This window comes from Myodes glareolus, chromosome 20 (genome assembly GCF_982192425.1).
Source record: "Myodes glareolus chromosome 20, mMyoGla1.1, whole genome shotgun sequence".
Classification (NCBI taxonomy): Eukaryota; Metazoa; Chordata; class Mammalia; order Rodentia; family Cricetidae; genus Myodes; species Myodes glareolus.
Window position 1 is genome coordinate 58,797,441 of NC_142045.1, and position 13,692 is coordinate 58,811,132.

General features: G+C 37.3%; 1 protein-coding gene across 2 annotated transcripts in view; it reads left to right on the plus strand.

Annotated features, from left to right (window-relative positions):
- The window catches only part of Naaladl2 (N-acetylated alpha-linked acidic dipeptidase like 2), a 911,861-nt gene that overhangs the window by 417,861 nt on the left and 480,308 nt on the right, over nucleotides 1–13,692 (plus strand). For both annotated transcript variants that reach the window (XM_087899634.1, XM_087899633.1), the window contains exon 5: nucleotides 10,361–10,511. In XM_087899634.1, the coding sequence (XP_087755760.1) occupies nucleotides 10,361–10,511 (151 nt within the window). The remainder of the gene's footprint in view (nucleotides 1–10,360; nucleotides 10,512–13,692) is intronic.

Sequence of the window (13,692 nt, forward strand, 5' to 3'; positions counted from 1 at the left end):
TGGCATTTACAGTGTCTCCAAATGCATAGGAATAGAAGATATGATCTCTTAGCCATTATTTTTCTAAAATATTCTCATTTTAATGCATTTATATGTATTCCTGTGGGATAGATATTTCTACTTAAGACATTATTCTCTTGTCACAGAAGGAGGACCTATTGTGGTTTAGTCACAAGGAAAGAACTGAACCACAAAAGTAGTTGCTCTGTCCATACTTGTCAGCATTTCTTAGCTGGTTCTCGTTGGTTCAACTTTTCTTTAGAAAACGCTATTGAGGATGAATCTATGGTAAAATTTTTTTCACTTCTGTGCACCTAGACACTAATGTGACTGTGTTCTCTATCTAAAATTCTATCTCAATACAGATCTGGAACCAGAGAAATGGTAGGGATAACAGGCTTGTGGTAAAAATCTCAGTTTCTAGGACAGTCTATCGAAATAATAATTAAGATTGTGTCCCTGAACACTTGTGGTGAGAAATCAAGGTCAAATAGACTTTTTATCCCTTAATTCTTAAAGTAACATTTACTATCTGAATGAGAAAAACGTCTATGGAGATGACTGATCCCTTCACTGCGAAGGGAATTAGCTTGCTCTCACAGTTAAAAGCTCTTTTGGGCTAGGAAAGTGGCAAAGCTAACACTAATGTTCAGGAAGCATGTCCTGTTTGCCTGCTTGCCAGTTCCAGTCAGATGGAATGGTAAAGGCAATGAGGGGTGACCTGCAAACAGCAGAGACATGGGGCATAGTCTCTTACTTTTCTCAGCAACTGTTGATCTTTCTAACTAGCAAAGCAGAAAGTGGAATGTGGAGACACGTTGAGCTCTGATTCATTTCCTAACATGAATTTCACTTGGAATTTGAAACCTGTAATAAATTACAGAATGTCCAGAAATAATAGTATTCTTTAACTGTTCACGTCTTCCTCATCCTATATAATTGAATGAACTAATACTAAGAGAAGATAAAAATATTTTTGGTAAACTATGCTTTAAAAATGGAGAAAAATGAAAAAAAATGTAATTAAAATAGTATTTGACTGATTGGCAGAAGAAATATGAGAAATAATTACACTAGTTTTAAAGATATTAACTGATTTTGTAAGTGGAAGAATTGTTAGATTTTTTTTACTTAATATGGTTTAGAAAAATATTCACATAGTTTGGAAGACCTTAGGACTAGTGGTTCTGATTTCTGATTTCACGTGGACTGAGAAGAAAACATTGCCTGGTAGGTGTGGTTCATGGTGGAAAATGAGCTCCCTGTGACCACTGACTTTCAGAAAAATTGCCACACAATTTTGTCACTTTATCTCTAGACAACTTATCTAATAACAAGAATTTTCTTTTCCTTTCCTGGCATAGACTCCTCTATGATTAATTGCAAAAAAATCCATTAATTGTCAATCTCTTTTCCTCTTCTCTATTTATTTATCACCACTAAAATAACTAAAGAGAGAGAAAAAATAAAATTCATGTTTCAGGTAGAATTTTATAGAGTGTAAAATTCTTCGGGCATTTGACTCCCTTTGACTTTATCAGTTATTTTTTGTGACTGGTAGGCAGATACCATGTCTTTTATCTTCATAAGATCTATAATGTTAAAAGCAAGAACGTGAAGACCATATGGCAACAAGGAAGTTGCTTTCCATATAAAAATATTGAGCGTTCTCTTTAGTATTTCAGTTACAGAAGAGTTTTTTTGTAAGCAAAATGAAAGAAAATACTGAATATTTTACTCCCATATGCATCAAAGATATTCAGATGATCATTTATATCAGTAAACATAACCAGAAACAAATTTTTGTCTTACATTTAGGCTTATAGCTTCAAGTCTTCATTTATAACTATGTATCCCCACGTAATTGCAGAAACAAGACAAGGAAAATGGTACCATTTCCAGGATAGATGGTAAGGAACAATAAGGAGAGAAAATAGCAGGATAAAGGTGATCTGATTAGGAAGTGAAGAAGGTAAATACAGAACAGAGGTATTAGCTAGTTAAAGCCCATGAAATTCTCCCCATTCCTCCTGTCTTTAAAGCACACATTTAAGTAAGAACATTGTTAAAATATAATCTGGAGAGCTAAATGTAAATTTTTGCGTACTAAATGAAGAATTCTGTAATTTTCTCTTATTTTTTATTGAGTCAGAAAATTATATAATCTCAGGTGCACACCATCATGGCAGTCTACAAGATTAGCTCCAGTCTCCTATTTCCCGTCTCATCCTCTCTCCCACACAATAACCTAGGCACTAAAGACAGATGCCACTAAATTAAGTGATTAGCTTATGATGCAATCTCTCTATGTAAAGTAGCAATGCTCCTTTCTGTTTCTTCTGAACATGCTTTGCATTACTGACAAACCATGCCATGTCTAGAGATGGAGAAGAACGGCATGCAGCTGCAAATGTGTTGTCCCTCACAGCACCGGCTCTGAGGGATGAAGCACACCAGGGAATTGTGAGAAGCAAGTGCTCTTAGCTTTATCACTCCATTGAGCACTTTCATAATGATGACTGAAAGTAGCATCTATTTTTTAAATGGAATTTATCTGTGCATCAAATGCTGCAAAAGATGTCAAAACTTGTTCTTATTTTTAAATAATAAAATTTGAGATCATATTATTACTTTCTCATTTTCTAGCCGCAATGTGGATACTGAAAGCGAAAGGCACAAAGAGTAAATTTTAGGGAAAATTTCTCCAGTCTGAAATCTGCTACTAATAACAGAGTGATCTTGACCTCGTTATCTTTATGCCGTGTTTGCTTCACTTTTGTGATAGAGTTTTCCAGGTTAAAATGAAGTTAGAATGGAAGAATCTTTTTAATGGGATAATCCCTAGAGTGCCTCCTTGCCCCCTTTTCTTCATCTCGATCATTATTCTTTCCTTCCCTTTCCCCTTTTCTTCAATTGTGATGATACAAACTGAAAACTTTTGTTTCAACCTTTGCAGTAAAATTAACTTTCCAATGACTTGAAGGTTTCTCTGGGAAAGAAGAGAAGTCACTTCTTGTTAATGTCACTGGATTGTTGAAATAACTCTTTATACATCACGTACAGCAATTTGAAATCACAACTTAAGGTATAGAGTGATTTCTAAGAAGAATGGTGTGATCATCCTCGGGTGCACTCTGACTGATTGCAGTAAATTGTCTTACATAATCGTCTTTTTCTATATAACAAAAAAGCAAGTTTATTTCGGAAACATGGCAAAGCAATTAAGGCTCTACAGACCTATTTAGTGTCATCTTTTCAATACAATACACAAGTAAAGGCCCAATGCATGCCCTCCTGCAGGAAGGACAATCACAGGAATTTCTGTAATAAAATGTGAGCCATCAGTTCTTCAGGTAAAGACAGCTGTTTACAAAGTGGCTTATGTTATTTATAACGCTTTTTTAGTTTTCATCTACTAAGCACTATTTAAATTGCATGCATAAAAATTTGTTATGAAATATAAGATTTATAGCATTTTATTTATTTTATATACAAGTTTATTATTTAGTCCTTTCTTATTTTGTTTCATGTTTTGTTTTATTTGAGACAGGAATTCACTACATAGCCCTTGCTGACCTAGAATTCTCTATGTAGACCATGTTTCCCTCAGACTTACAGAGATCTTCTGCTTCTGACTCCTGAGTACTGTGGTTAAAGGCATGCACCACCACATCCATTATTTATTCTTTGGAGACTAGGCCTCATGTAATCCATCCTGAGTTTTTGCTATATTATTGAGGGTGTCCTTCCGTCTCCACCACCAAATGCTGACTGATATTACAAACATGCACCACTGTACACAGGTTAGATTCATGTTTTAAAATATTATGGTCAGGTTACAAAATATTTTAGTATATTCTTTTAACATTTATTAATCCCGACAAAAGAACATTTCTAATAAGACTGTCAGTACTTTGAGAATTGCATGCTTGTTTAGATTGCTCAAATAAACTGCCCAGATTTTATAAAACAGGACACAGCAGGAATCATCGGTGTTTTATAAATGTATCCTCTAGTTAATGCCTGTTTAAATGATGCCTATATTACTGAAACAAAAACATTGTCTTTGCTTGGGTTTCTAAGGCTGTGACAACAAGACCATAATCAACCTGTAGAAGAAAGGTTGTAGGGAAGTCAGGGCAGGAACTTAAGGCAGAAACCTGGGGTCAGGATCTGATACAGAGACCCTAGAAAAATGCTACTTACTGGTTTGTTCTCATGACCTGCTCAGTCTTCTTTCTTCTAGAATACAGGACCAAATGTCTATGGCTATAACCACCCACAGTTAGCTGGGCATTTCCATTCCAGTTAGCAATCAAGAAAATGCCCTGAAAGCTTTCTCATTGGCAAATCAAGTGCATGTATTTTCTCAATTGAGATTCCCTCTTCCCAAATGACTCTAGCTATGTCAGGATGATGAAAAACTAGAAAACAAAGATGTACTGCAGTAGAAAAATGCCAAGATTAAATTGGGGAAACTCCTTTTTAATCCTGAACATTTCCACATGGTAGCTTTGCTCCTCTTGCGAAGCCTTCAATCGTCAGGGTTTTAGCAGCTATATAATGAGATTTCAAATGACTGATATCAATTGATCTGATACCTCTTTACGTGGGTCTGTTCTCCTTTCCTTGCATTGCTATAACAATGTGCCACAGCTTGGGTTATGTAAAGAGTAGAAATTAGTTTTATAATAAATTTGCTAAAAATGGGAGTATGAAAAAAAGAAATTTGTCTACTGACGTAATGACATGGTTTTTGAATTTTTCTGTGCTTTTTCTTCTTAGATTTCGGTTGGCTCCCATTTCCCTGTATTCTCAAGTGTTTCCACTGTCCCTATCTTATCATGATTAGTGTGTGTGTATGTGTGTGTGTGTGTTTATGGTATGTTCATGTGTGTGAAGTTGTGCATGTGTTTCAGACTGTGCACTCTATATGCATATGTTCATGTGCCTTTGCATGCAATTGTCTGTGTGTGTTTGTGTATGTGTGTGGGTTGTTATCCAGGTAGGAGTGGGTACCTGTTGAGGCAAAGAACAATAATGTGTTATTTCTGAGGTGTGCTCCCTTAAGTATTTTAAGGAAGGTATGTATATGGCCTAAGGCTCTCCTTTGAACTAAGTGGCTGGCCATTGAATGCACCCACATCCCTAACACTGGGATTATAAAATATGCTATATGCTACCACTCTCAGCTTTTTCAATTGGGTTAAGGAGATAGGATCCTCAGAACTGTGCAGCAAAGATGTTACTAATAATTTAATCTCTCCCGCTTCTTCTGCTTTGTAAGGAAGTTAGTCCTTTGGGACTAGGGTCCACTCACTTGACTTGTGTGAATATTAATGACCTTTCTCAAGATTCTACCTTTAATAGTTGATGCATTTTAATGTGTGCTGAGTGTGAGGATTTCATTGTATGGGTTTGGAAGGGAACCCTCCTCAGCTTGTAAGAGCTATCTGTTGAACTACAGCCTTTGTATATTACGCTCATATTTTTCATATGAGACCTCAAAAAACTGTGGTAGTACCAAGGCTCTAAAGGTGTTGAAGGATGAAAAACAGAACCACCATCCTTTGATGCTTTAAATGACTCTGGAATTCTGAAAATACGTTGAGTTTTGTGCAAGGCAAATCAAATATACAAGGCTAGCATATTTCAATCTGAAAGGAAGAGTTGACAGTTCAGGAGGATGGCTGAACTCAGCTACTGGATTCGATTGGCACTTTCTTATTTGACACAGGAGTAGTGAGTTATGTAAAGAAAACAACAACTGGACAATAAAAGATACTCAGTTGAGAGAGGGAACAGAAGTATAAGAAATAACAGAAACCAATATAAGCTCCTTTTCTTGTATCCTTTGATTTGAAATTCATTGTCTGATTTTTCCCTGGGTATCTAAAATTATATACTTTCTCAATGTCCAGATTCTACCTGTTCACAGTAATAAATGGAGATATATATTGACTACTATTCTTAACAGTATAATTCCTGGGAAACTTAAAGTCTTTTATTTCCAGCAACCCTTTATCTGACTATGAACTGGTACTGTCGATTGGCATTTGAATACTTTGCAATTGATTGCATACTGCACACAACAAGAAATGTATAACTATGGCCTGTAATATGATGTATAGGATCAGCAACCTTGAAATGGCCAATACATTCATGAACAAGAATAAAAATCACAATGTCAAAGCCTTCTAGGCAAATTACCTCCAGTCTGTCTCTACATTTCAAGAGCAAAACGTAAATCAAATCAAAATAAAACTATTTTTAATAAGTATTTTAAAGAATGATAAAGAGAAAATACAACACATTTAATAAAATGTTTTGATTCCTAAAATTTAAAAATAATCGGGTTTAATACTTATAGTCACACTGTAACAGTATCTGTAAATTCCACAACAAATTATGTTGTATTAGCTTCTCAGTCCTATTGTGTAAACAACAGAACAAAATAACATGTATGTAGAATAATTTCAGTATATACACTATGGATGTGCATGAAACATTCATTCATTCAATCTCTTGTTAATAATAATAGTTAATAAGTGCACTAAAGCACTCATCTGTTCAGCAACAGTAGAAAAGTCATTTTTTGGCACTCACTCCACTAAGTACTAAGTTCTCTCATTTGTTCAACTATGTTCATAGCAGCACTATTTGTAATAGCCAGAACCTGGAAACAACCTAGGTGCCCCTCAATAGAAGAATGGTTAATAAAGGTGTGGAACATATACACATTAGAGTTCTACTCAGCGGTAAAAAACAATGACATCTTGAATTTTGCATGCAAATGGATGGAAATAGAAAACGCTTTACTGAGTAAGGTAAGCCTGACCCAAAAAGGGGAATATGGTATGTATTCACTCATATGTGGATTCTATCCATGATCAAAGGTCTTTGAGCCTATTATTCGTGATCCTAGAGAAGCTAAATAAGAAGGTGAACCTGATGAAAATCATGTAGCTATCTGACTGGAGATTGGAAATAGACAAGAGTCCCAGAACCTTCATCTGGCGATGGATGGAGATAGAGACAGAGACCCACATCGGAACACTGGACTTAACTCCCTAGGTCCAAACGAGAAGCAGAAGGAAAGAGAACGTGAGCAAAGAAGGCAAGATCAGAGAGAACCTTCAGCCCATGATGGATGGCGATACAGACGGAGACCCACATTTTTGTTTTGTTTTTGAGACAGGGTTTCTCTGTAGCTTTGGAGTCTGACCTGAAACTAGCTCTTGTAGACCAGGCTGGCCTTGAACTCACAGAGATTCATCTGCCTCTGCCTCCCTGCTCACTGCCAGCGTACAGAGCCCACTAAGAGAGAAAAAAATTGTGGCTAAACTGTGATTTTTTTTGTGTGTGTGTCTAGAATTCCTTTCCAAGCTCTCTCAGGTATGGCTGCTAGAAGTAAGGGATAATCTCTAGAACGATGCAATGTGCATCCCGTGGCACCGGAGTCCTGGCGCTGTCCGTGACTGTGCCTGGCATGGAGATGACGCTCAGTGAACGAGTCCTGCTGGCTTACTGTGGGCGGTCTCAACCTCACATAATTCTGAGCAGACTCTCTGAAGCGGGACAGGTTTAACTTAGCGAATGAAACCCTGCTTTTTTGCTATTTTCTAATCTTTCCTTTTATTGATTCTTTGTGTCTTTCACATCATGCATCTCAGTCCTATTCATCTCCCGGTCCCTTAGGAGCCACCCTCTGTCCTTGCAACCACTCCTTTCCAAATAAAATAAAATAAAATTAAAAAGAAATATCTCATCATGGAAACTGCAGGGTAACACAGTAAGTCACACAGTATATCATTTATTCCATATATCTTTACTTGCAAGTGTTCATTGCAAAGAGTCATTGGTGTGGTTTGTGGCCTCTGGTTTCTGGTATACCATTGATATTGGGCCCCCATTGTGGTATCTCTTGCATTTTCTGTTATTGCTTTATGTTGTGAAGATCATCTGCCCCTTCACTTGCTCCAACAGATGATAAATGGAGTAGAAGAAGGAGTAGACCACCTCATTACTCTGGTTCTGATTCTGGGTAGTTGCAGGTTTTGTCAATACTCTTGATTGCTTACTAGTATCCCATGATATGTATCATGAACTGGTATGGAGAAGAAGCTTGATCCTGCCCTCAAAGCAGGGTCCAGTAAAGATCACAGTGACTGTCCTTAGTCCATTGCACACTTCAGTAAACAATATGAGCATTAATTGGAAAGTAAACTATGAGTATTAAGTCAAATCTCTGAATCAGTAGTAAAAATATACACTCAATTTAAATGTTAATCTTGCACTGTTTATTGACTTAATGGCCTCTAATTACTTTTATCTCTGATGGAAAACAAATAGAAGCGGCAAATCATGTTTGTTGTTATTCATATCATATTAATTCACACTAAGGTGCGTAATAAACATAAATTGGTTAAGCAAACAAAAAAATAGAACATTGGAAAATATCAAGATCATCATCCCGTTGTAATTATACATGTGCACTTTTAAAAGTGATTACGTCCTTCCATCAGGCATCTTGAAAGAGGTATCCTGGGGCTGTTTTCAAATGCTTCCCTTCAGGATCAGACAGTAAAGGGTTCTTCACAAGCAGGTGTCTCCTCAGTTTGTTTGGAATTCTTTTACAACCTTCTCTCCCAGATGGGACTGAGCACACAACCTGAATAATATCAAGGAGGTTCTTAGAAGGTCCACTGAGGTAGCCTGAAAAGTGTTTTTTCATTTTAAATTGGTTGGACAGGCTTTCCTCTGGAAGATGTAACCTCATCATACTGGGTACTTTCTGCTCTGGAGGACAGAAGAATAGGCAGAATGCATTCATCAAAAGCAGAAGTCTGTGTGGAGGGGAATCCTCAGTTAGACTTGCAAAAGTAACAATTCTTGGACTATTGAAGATAGAGAATGAGAAAGTCTGTAGCAGAGGAAGAAATCAGATATGAACCATATAGAAATGTTGCCTGGGAGATAGAGAGAATCAAGAACTTTGGTGGGACTTACTTTTTAAGCAAGGGACATTTATATCACACCCTGCCTCAGAAAACATCATAGAAAGATTTTAAGAACTGATGGTCAAGGAGGAATTGGGTGTAAAAGTATCTTCTATACATATAGGAACCACTGCATTGGAAACTCAGGGCCGCTGTGGTTGCCCAGTGCTATGGTAGCTGACCTGAAGCTAAGCTCAAGTATGCACAGCACTAACTTGACTCAGTACATGATTGAAAATTAAACCAAAACCAAACAAACAAAAATGAGGACATGAAGTTAGAAGGGTAATTGGCAGGGAATCAAGAAAGAGTTGGAAGAAATGGGGGAATATAATTCAAATGCATGGTATGTATGTTATTCCAACGAATAAGTAGAACTTGCCATATTTAAAATAATAAAACAAGAAAATTCACCCATGTTCTCTCCATGCTGTTTTATGTGCTAATGGTAATGCGTATAGTACATTTTGTTGACTTGACCCAAACCTAGACTTACTTGAATATCAAATTAAAATTGCCTCTGTAAGATTGGCCTATGGGCATATTATTGATGTATTTTCTTAACTGATAATCAGTCAAGGAGGGCCAGTCCCGATGTAGGCATGACCATCCTTGGGCAGGTGGGTCTGGGCTTTCTAAGAAAGGTAGCTGAGCAAGCTAGGGGAAGAGACTCAGCAATCTGTGTCACTCCACAGCCTATCTTCTGTTCCTCCCTCTAGGTCACTGTCTTGAGTTTCTGCTCTGAGATGGTGATGTGTGACTATAAGAGTATCTCTGTTAGAGTTTCTATTTCAGGGAAGAGACGTCATGATCACAGCAACTTTTATAAAGGACAATATTTAATTAAGGTGACAGCTTACAGTTTCAGAGGTTCAGTCCATTATCATCATGGTGGGGAGCAGGCAGACATGCAGGCAGACATGGTGCTTCAGAAGGAGCTAAGAGTTAAAGCATCTTGGGCCTTAGGAAACAGGAAGTGAATAGAGACACTGAGTGTCGCTTGAGCATATATCAGACCGCAAAGCCTGCCTGCCTCCACGGTGACACACTTCCTCCAACAAGGTTATGCCAACTCCAAAATTAGCCACATTGCCTAGTAGCACCACTCACTATGAGTTTTTTGGGACCAATTTCATTCAAACTACCAAAAACTGCTTTAGGATATAATATTTATAGAAATGACAAAAAGCAAAGTAGAATAATAGCACACAGCTCAAATTTTGGAAAAAACAGAGAATTAAAATGACTTTTGAAAAACATTGAAAGAATTATGAATTATTTTATTTGCCCACAATAAGGAAGAAGTGACTTGTGAGCATCCAATGTGTACAATGCTTTCAAATATTTCTCCCCTTATTTAGATTTCGTTACTGGAAAAGGCTGGGTTTGGAGGTGTTCTTCTCTACACTGATCCTTGTGATGTTCCAAAGTCTGAAGATCTTAGCTCTGAGACCTTTATGGTGACGCTAAATCCAGGAGGAGACCCTTCTACACCTGGGTACCCTAGTCTTGGTAAGCTTGTTCTTATAAGCCTCATATAGGCATGATTTGTAAGTGTATGCTAATTTAGTCAATAGATAGTAAAGATACAATTCTTAGTGGTCCATAGGTTTTTCAAAGTGAATACTTTATCTGTTCAAAAGTATATACTACCAATCTGTTGGAATAAAGCATTTCTAGAAATCTATAATAGGTTGCTATTTCAATAATGTATGTAACGACAGACAGCAAGCATATGCTATTACTGAGTAGTTTATAAGATAAATTCAATCTCGGTTGGAGAGATTCTCAGATTGGATACACAAACAAACACCTGGAACTCCTGGTTGTCACTATTGTACTAGATCAGTTGTGATAACAGTGAGTCCAGTGTTTAGGGCTATACAGAGTCTATTAGCAGAACTAATTTAAAACCATTTTCAATGATTAAGAATTCTGTTATAATTTAAGGGTGATTAAGCTCCAAAGAAGTATGACAGAACAACAAGAATCCTTGAAATTATTTTCCTGTGGTTTTATTTATCATGTATACAAATTAAATTGAATAGTCCAGTGACTATTATATTGTCATCTATTGAGCTTTACCAATGGCTGCTCTTCTACTATTCCTTCTTGGTCCGCATATTCCCTAATACCTTTACCCAATTCAATTATTTTCCAAAAACTTTGAATAAAATCAAATGATGATTGAGATGTTAATATGATACAATAGATATTTAGCAAGAACATTTTCATCCCCTCAAATATTCTGATTCAGATCCAGGAAGATAGCATACAGCGTAAAGGAGCTTGCCACAAGATTCTGTCCTCTGATTCCAGTTCCCAGGATCCCCTTGTTGGAGATGAGGGTTGACACCACAAATTGTCCTGTGACCTCCGAATGTACAGCATGCTCCCCATCCCCTACAAAATAGACCACATTCTGCTGAGATGTCAACTGCACTTTTTACATCACTTCAAGTGGGTGTTTTTTAAGTCAGGACTGTGAAAGTATTCCTCCAAAAATTTCAAATGAATTGCTTCAATGAGACACAGGGATCCATGTAAGGATTTGCTACTTCCTAAGCCTCATTGCCCAGCCAAGCTGTTCCTCAGTAGTATTGCATTAGAGCAGGAAGAAATAGCTTCTAACCGGTATGTTCCTGTGTGATTTAGCAAAGAATGTCTTGGAGTCATCACTTCAACAAAGGCAGCATGGTCATTTCGCTGACAGTGGAAAGATTATGCTGCTCCAGTGTGTCTCTCACAAGGTGGTTTCAAGGAAATGGAAAACCTTGAATTCCAAGTCCGACTTAAATGGGAACTCTAAAGGAGGAGCTCTACATCTGTATTCAATCACACTGCTGGTGATTCGGAAGCAGTTCAAGTTTGAGAAGCACTGGACTAGAAAAGCTTTATCGTGCTTCATCTGCCACATCCAAATTGCACCAGTGGGGCCAACGCTCTGAACTATGTGACCCCTTGCTACTCTTCCCTCAGCATCTGAGCCTTTCATATTTGCTCTCTCTATATCAGTCGAGATTCTGACAGGGCATCCTGGATTTGCAGCCCAATTCTTGCTCTCAGCAAGTTACCAATACAAAGTCAATGCTGCTGAGTAAACAGCTTCTTCCTGCAACAAGAGAGATGCCTGGGGTGGTGTTTGTCCCTATGTTTATCTTTAACTATAATCTAATGATGGTTGCTTTAAACAAAGTGAAAGCACATATTCCTGATGTGTTTTTCACAGAATATGCAGCCTTTTCTTTTTATTTGTGGTGAAACTTCTCAAACATCTTATGTCACTCAAAATACATTGCGATTGAAACCAACACTTTAATTTTTTTATATACTAATGAGTACTGTAGTCTATTGTGCTCATTCCTTTGAGCTGTGCGTGGTGGCACATGCATATACCTCCAGGAGTTGGGAGGCTGGGGCAGATGCACAAAGATTCAGTTATCTGAAGCAATAAAGTTAATTTGAGGCCCACCTGGGCTGCACTTTGTGACCTCGTATTAAAATAAAATAAACAATAGCAGCAACAACAAAACCAATGCCAACACCCAGAAAATGGAATTCTAACAAATTTAAAGAGTTAACAGCACATCAAAGTTTTATTTTATTATTTTTTTCTCATAACTTTGTAGGAATGAAATAAGCCCATGGGCTTATCTTGTGCTGTGTTTGGTTTCTAGTTATATTCACAGTAACTAAACAATTTTGATATCAGTGGCTTTTCTATCTGCAGTTGTGATTGGTCTACCATCACTTATTAGCTATTTAAAGCCAAGCAAACAAAAACAAAATAGAAAGCTATGGGATGCACACATACCAGAACAGTAAGAAGCAGAACCCATTTGTTCATTAAATCACAGTAAATGAACTTTTCCCTCTCTCAAAGTATTAAGCTGTCTGAAATTTACATCTGTTATAGTTCCTGGACTCAGAAATGTTTTCTATGCTTGCATTTATTTTACTGATTTGTCTTCTGAATTTAAATCTTTAATTTAATTTTATTGTTGCTTTCAAATAACAGTATATCAAACTTTTTGACTACCAGTTTATTGAAATTCAAGCTGTTTCCGTCATTGCAATTTAGTATTGAATATCCATAAACTGTATTTCCAGAACTCCATCTTGCTTAAAGTTCTTCCCTTGGCCCCTCTGTGCTTGTGACACCCTTTTCTCTTTTTCCCTATGTTGTAAATTCTTGAGGAAGGTCTTTTCAGTGGTTTGACTCAACTGAAATGTGAAACAGGATACAGTTTATTTAATATTCCCAGTGTTCCAATTCAGTGGGTCTGTGTTTTATGCACTGACTGCTCAGCGCCACACTTGCCAGCCAGAGCTTTGCAAAGGCTAAGATGGTCACTGAGTGTGACAAGGCTTCAGCAGATGTCCTTGGTTCAGTTACTTGGACAAATGTCTGAAGACTGACCTGAGTTGGCACTAAATAACCTGAGACAGTGTTGAGCTATTCCCTGACTATAATACCAGAAAATATGAATACCTGCCTAGTTGTCAAAGCAAAGCATTCGATGCTCAGTGTACGGATGTGTTGTCAGCTGGTTGGGAAAGCACAGGAAGTGTCTGCATTTTCACTGCCTCGCTGTCACTGACTGGTGGTTCATGCCCTGACATCATTCTAGCTATATTATCAAACTCCTTTCATAGAACTACTTTAAGGAGAATGATGGGTAAGCATCATTTT